The 6,067-nt window shown below is 37.4% G+C and overlaps 1 protein-coding gene across 1 annotated transcript; it reads right to left on the bottom strand.

Annotated features, from left to right (window-relative positions):
- Positions 1–1,338: 1,338 nt before the first annotated feature.
- On the bottom strand, positions 1,339–4,282 carry LOC131502143 (olfactory receptor 13H1-like). The gene is made up of 2 exons (XM_058712733.1): positions 3,488–4,282; positions 1,339–1,458 (listed from the first exon to the last, which is right to left on the bottom strand). The coding sequence occupies exons 1-2, from the start codon at positions 4,280–4,282 to the stop codon at positions 1,339–1,341; spliced, it is 915 nt and encodes a 304-aa protein (XP_058568716.1).
- Between the last annotated feature and the right edge of the window lie 1,785 nt (positions 4,283–6,067).

The following is a 6,067-nucleotide window of genomic DNA, read 5'->3' as shown; positions in this document are numbered from 1 at the left end:
TCAACTGCATAGATGAGGATGGGGGTATGAGGAAGGTTAAAGTAACTTGCCCAAGGATGCACAGCTAAAAAATGGTATTTTATTTTATTTTTAATTTTAAGTAGGCTCCATGCCCAACATGGAACTTGAACTCACAGCCCTGAAGTCAAGAGTCACATGCTCTACCTGCTGCACCAGCCAGGCGCCCCCAAGAAGTGGTCTTTTAAATCTCAAAAGTCTCAATTCAGACGAGGTCTTTCTAACAATAAAGTCTGTGTGTGCATGTCTTTGTGTGTATGTGGGATGGCAAATACTAGTATACAGGGCCATTGACTCAAACATGTTAGTGAAAAAAACTTTAGTGACTGTTTTATTTTTTTATTTTTTTAATGTTTATTTATTTTTGAGAGAGAGTGACAGCCAGGGTGCGAGCAGGGGAGGGGCAGAGAGAGAGGGAGACACAGAATCTGAAGCAGGCTCCAGGCTCTGAGCTGTCAGCCCACAGCCCGATGTGGGGCTCGAACCCACAAACCATGAAATCATGAACTTAGCGGAAGTTGGACGCTTGACCGAATGAGCCACCCAGCTGCCCCTATCGGGTGACTGTTTTAACCAAAACAACAAAAATATTGCAGGAATAAGTGAGCTGTTTTCTGTGTGCTCGTTTCCATATGATGAAAAGAGTAGCTTTAATAGTTCTGCTTTCATGACTTGTTGAAACTCAAGGAGCATGCAACAGACAATTAATTTCACTTTCTTATTAGTATCGGTGTGTTGACAGACTCACTCAAAAGCCAATGATAGTTTCTTAGCTTTTTAAAAATTATAAATTTCTTTCTTTTGAACACTTCCAGGTGGGCTCTCAAGTCTTTCTTTCTTTCTTTCTTTCTTTCCTTTCCTTTCCTTTCCTTTCCTTTCCTTTCCTTTCCTTTCCTTTCCTTTCCTTTCCTTTCCTTTCTTTTCTTTTCTTTTCTTTTCTTTTCTTTTCTTTTCTTTTCTTTTCTTTTCTTTTCTTTTCTTTCTCTCCTGCTGCCAGGACATAGCGCAAAGCTCTTTTCTCAGTTATGTTGATTTTGAAGGGGTCAGTTCAACCTTCTAAGACGTCGCCTGGTGATTTTGGCACACGTTATGAGAAGATGGTGTGCGGGGAGGCAGAGTTGCCCATTATCAGCTGCAAGTCATAAGTGCTGTTTGGCAGAGATAAGAAATTTAAACACCTCCCAAGGCATCGGTACTTCCAAAGTATTGCTTTGTTTATTATAAGTCAAACTTGTTCATTTTGAAGACAACTTTCCCAATACACTTTTAACAGAAAGGCAACTTATGCACATATCTCTGATCAGTTGTTCTTATAATCTCTTACTTACACTTTCTATTCATCCAGTCTTGATTTCGTGTCAGAAATTTTCCTGTGGCTTGTTCTCCACTTCCAGATGTAACATATTTCTCTCTCCAGAGAAAACCCTGTCTAACTTCTTCCTGAGGTAATCAAAAGGGAAGACATTAGTTCACCTGTCTAATTTTCTGTTGCAGCTAAAAACGTCCCTGCCTCTCCCCAATAAATTTCTTTCTGTCAGCAAAAGTCACATCTCATTGCTTGTTCTTCTCTACCTCTTCTAGTCCCTAATGAAAATGATCAAACTCCAATAAGTATTAGGTTTGCAGTTTCACTCCTTTTTTTTTTTTCCTTTTGAGGAATCATGTTTGTTTCCCCCCTCTAGTGTTTGACTTTATCTGTTCACCATGTCTTGTTAGTTAGTTATTAGTACCTTCCGTTTTGTTTCAGGAGTGCTTTAGGTTAAATGAAGAGTATTAGAAACGCCAGAAATAAAACTTACAAAAGAATTTGTTCAAGGTTAAATTGGCAATGTTACAACAAAGTTTGCATAACACCGTAGATTCCCTTTCTAAAAAGTTCTCTGTTGGCATTCCCACACTTTTATTATTTTCATTTTCATTTACAATAGTCTTCTGTCGGCTTGTGTTGTTGACCAATTAGGTATTAATCTCTTACTTACAGAGTGAAATAGAATGGATCAAACTGGGATCTGCCTGTCAGGATTTATCTGGAAACAGTGGTGAAGTGAATCAATGTTGAAATAAATTTGGGGGCTTTTTATTAGTCACAAGCAGCCCACCGCAGCATTTTCTGTTTCCAAAATTGGATTGATTCATTGTCATTTTGACCCAATGACAAAGACCCTGACTCTTGAAATACAATTGACCAATGAACATGGGAAACATATTCAACCTCATCTCTAATAGGATAAATTCACATTAAGACAACAGAACCTATTTTTTTCAGTGTATCATATTCTCATAAATTATTTTAAAAAGATACAGTCATTATTGGTACAGACATAAATGAATGAACCCTCATATAATGGGTATAGATGTTAGAGAGTGAATTGACAGTGTTTTTCTTTTTTGGCTGACATGTATTCAGTGTCCACCACATGCCGAACATATGATAGAAGATTAACATGCATCATCTCATTTCATTCTCAAACCAGCTTTGTGGGGTAGGTACTCTTATAATCCCCATTTTACAGATGAGAAAATTGAAACTGAGAGATGGAAAGTAAGAAATCCCACACGGCCATAAGTCTCAGTCTTAAACACATGTCTGCTGGATTCTAGAACCAATGTAAGCCTCATTGAGTGTTGGGATTACAGGTGCTTTTTTATTTTTTTCTCTACCTGCCTCATGTATTTAAAAATAATGAACATTAGAATTTTTATAATCCAAAAATACAGTACACATTTTCTTGTTCGTTAAGGAGTTTTAAAGGGGTTAGATTTGCTCTGTGAGGTCAACTTTGGAAGCAGCATGCGATTATTCATGACTATGGTACGTTGACAGAGAAAATGGGTCCTGATCTACTTATCCAGACATGTAATTGTAAGTTCCACAGGGCCATCATTTCTGGCCCTCGGTACCTACACAGTCTTGAAGGGCTTTTTGCTTCATCAGAAGGCCTTCTATGTGGAAGTCTTATGCAGCAGTTGAGTAATTTTCCTCTCTGCACACTCACATTCATCTCTCTCTGAAGCTTGGGTAATGATATACCTCATAGAAAAAGCATCAAGAGAAAAAATGTCCGTTTTGCAACTTTGCTCTTTACCATCTACCAAAGAGAATCTTAGAATATTGAAATATTTCTCGTTCAGTAAAATGACATAACTACATAGGATTCAAATGTACTAATTATTATTTTGTTTTATAAATGCTCCCATAAGATTGTCCTGTATAGTTTATTATGTCAATGAATGGCATTGTAAATGTTTAACATATCTTTTTCAGTGGGAGGATATTCTTTATCACATGCTTGTTGGAAATAGAAGGAATGCATTTGAAACTAATAGTCTTATGAAAATATTTTACTATTTATACCTTGTTATTTTTATAAGTCAGTGTCAAGCTGTCATTTAGATGAACCTCCATGGGATATTCATGTCCTTTCTAGGATTCTTTCTTTCAAATAATTTTTCTTAGGACATCTTTCACATCTTTGTTTCTCAAGGTGTAAATGAGGGGGTTCAACATAGAAGTTACAACACCATAAAATGCAGAGATGACTTTACCCTGGTCCTGGGACTCCCTTGATTGAGGTTTCAGGTACATGTAGATGGCTGTTCCATAAAATATGGTGACCACAGTCAGGTGGGACCTATAGGTGGAAAAAACTTTGAGCCTGCCCTCTGCAGAGTGGATCCTTAGCATGACAACCACAATGCGAGTATAGGAGATGAGAATGAAGATAAAAGGTAGGGGCAGAGTGAATATGCCTATGACCAGACCCAGAATAAGTCTGACTGGGGTGTTTGAGCCGGTGAGCTTCAATAGGGCCTGGACCTCACAGGTAAATTGATTGATGCCATTGCATCCACAAAAATGGGCAGGAATTGCAATGATCAGTATTATTGCTAAAAGGAAGGCACTGGCCCAAGTCACCATGGCCAACTGTATGCAGACCTGGTTGTTCATAATGATGGTGTAACACAGAGGATTAGATATTGCAACAAATCTATCATAAACCATGATAGCAAGGAGGAGACACTCTGTCATCCCCAGAAAAATAGTGATTGTCATCTGACCATAACAGCTAGTATAAAAAATGGTAGGGTCATCTTTTAAACCATTGAACAACAAAAAAGGTACTGAATTGCTAGAGTAACAGATATCGAGGAAGGACAGGTTACTTAGGAAAAAATACATAGGGGTGAGAAGCTGGTCATCAACTCTAACCATGACAAGCATTAGACTGTTACCCACCAATGTGATCAGGTAAACTGCTGCCATGGTGCAATAAAAGCAACCTGGGAATTTGGATAGTTGGAGAAACCCACCAGGATGAATTCTGTCACTTCATTGCCATTTTCAGTACCCAAAATAGCCATTTTCTTCTATCTGCTGAGAAAGAAGAAATTCAATTCATTTTAATTTGAGGAACATTTATTGGGGTTCTTCTGTGTCCTCAGTCCTATATCAGGTGATATTAGGAAAAGATGTTTGAGAAAGAAGGGATACTGTGGAAGCTTTATATTCTAATTTGGGAGATAGAACACTCAGACACATCACAAGATTAATTTGCAAAGTAGCGCATTTCATTGTAAGTCTTAATTCCCCCATCTATACAATGAGCACCTGAAACTTGCTTTGAACCTCCTCCTTAAAGAAAATGTGCCAATTCACTGCTCAAATGTAATTAGACTTGAATCATAAAATTGCTAATTGTTTTTCCCCTGCTATAGATATTAGCCTGAAATTTGTTTTTAGGTGGTTCATATCCATGACATAAAATTGTGCCCAGTTCATTCTCATTTCTTCCTCACCCTACACATCCAATCACTGAGCCCTATTGGCTCCTCCTCCTAAATATGTTTTAAATCCACCTATAACTCTAAATATCCACAGCCAACATTTATTTAGTTAGAGCCACCATCATTTAACAGATCTCCCTACTTCTATTCTTTCCTCTCTATAGCCTGTTCTCCATTCAACAGCCAGGGAGACCTTTTACAAACATGCATAATTATCACCATATCTTTCCCATGCTTAAAATCACTCTAGGGTTTCTAATTAGACTTGGAATAAAATCTAACCTATTTACCATGACCTACAAGACTCTGAATGATCTGACCCTAACCTTATCCTACACTGTGTCTTCTTGTGCTCACCATGTTCCAGCCATACTGTCTTTATGAAGCACTGCAAGCTCATTCACACCTCAGAGTTTTGCACATTGTGTTCTCTCTGCTGGAAATATTCTTCCTACCCTCTTTGACTGGTGAAGTCATAGTCATCCTTAATATCTCAGCCTAAAAGAAATTTCATTAGAAAAGCCTTCCCTAACCTCACTAAAACCAAATCATATCTTTTTGTTGAAATTGTTCACAACACTCCAAACTTTTTCTGCGTAGCTCTTATTATAGTTTGTATTTATATATTGTGTAATTATTTAATTTATGCCCCCTTACTAAAATTTAAGCTTTTGAGGGAAGAAGCCCTGACTATCCCGTGTACTGCCTTATTTTTACTACCTCACACAGTGCCTAGTGCAAACCCACAATATATGGGTTCAGTACAGATTTGTTGAATGAATCGAGGCCAGTTGTTTGGCTCTTCTGTCTTACCCAATGCCATGACACTGATTTGACTAGAGCCTACATTGAAGTGGCTGAAGGAAATAAGGTAAAAAGCCCATGGTGAGAAGCAGTATTTCATTTCATAGTATTCAATCTTACTAATGGCTTGTTGCTCAGAAATGAACTTTAAGATCTTGTATTTTTTTTTAGCCCTACAATTTGCTCTTTGCTTGCAGGGAAGATGTTATAGCAAAAAGAGAAAGTGGGTTATTATACTAGAATCTGAAAAAAAAAGTGTTTTTACACTTTTTTGTCCACTCAAATTTTTATTTGCTTTATTTGGTCTAATTCTATCAAGTATGAGTGCTATCACATACCAGCTCATTATTAAGGTCAAAATGTTTATTTATTTATTTTTTTTGATTGTAAGATTCCCATCATGTTCTAGTCACAAATCAGAATTTGGGGCATTTGTAGGAGAATCTAGTTTCAGACTCAT

This window comes from Neofelis nebulosa, chromosome X (assembly GCF_028018385.1).
Source record: "Neofelis nebulosa isolate mNeoNeb1 chromosome X, mNeoNeb1.pri, whole genome shotgun sequence".
NCBI lineage: Eukaryota > Metazoa > Chordata > Mammalia > Carnivora > Felidae > Neofelis > Neofelis nebulosa.
The sequence above is the reverse complement of the archived record's forward strand: the minus strand, read 5'-3'. Positions and strand labels throughout refer to the sequence as shown.

Coding starts and splice junctions, on each gene's coding strand:
- LOC131502143 (XM_058712733.1), bottom strand. CDS start 4,282: ATGGCAGCAGTTTACCTGATCACATTGGTGGGTAACAGTCTAATGCTT. Junction 1,459..3,487: donor ACACCTTGAGAAACAAAGAT/GTGAAAGATGTC, acceptor TGATTACCTCAG/GAAGAAGTTAGACAGGGTTT.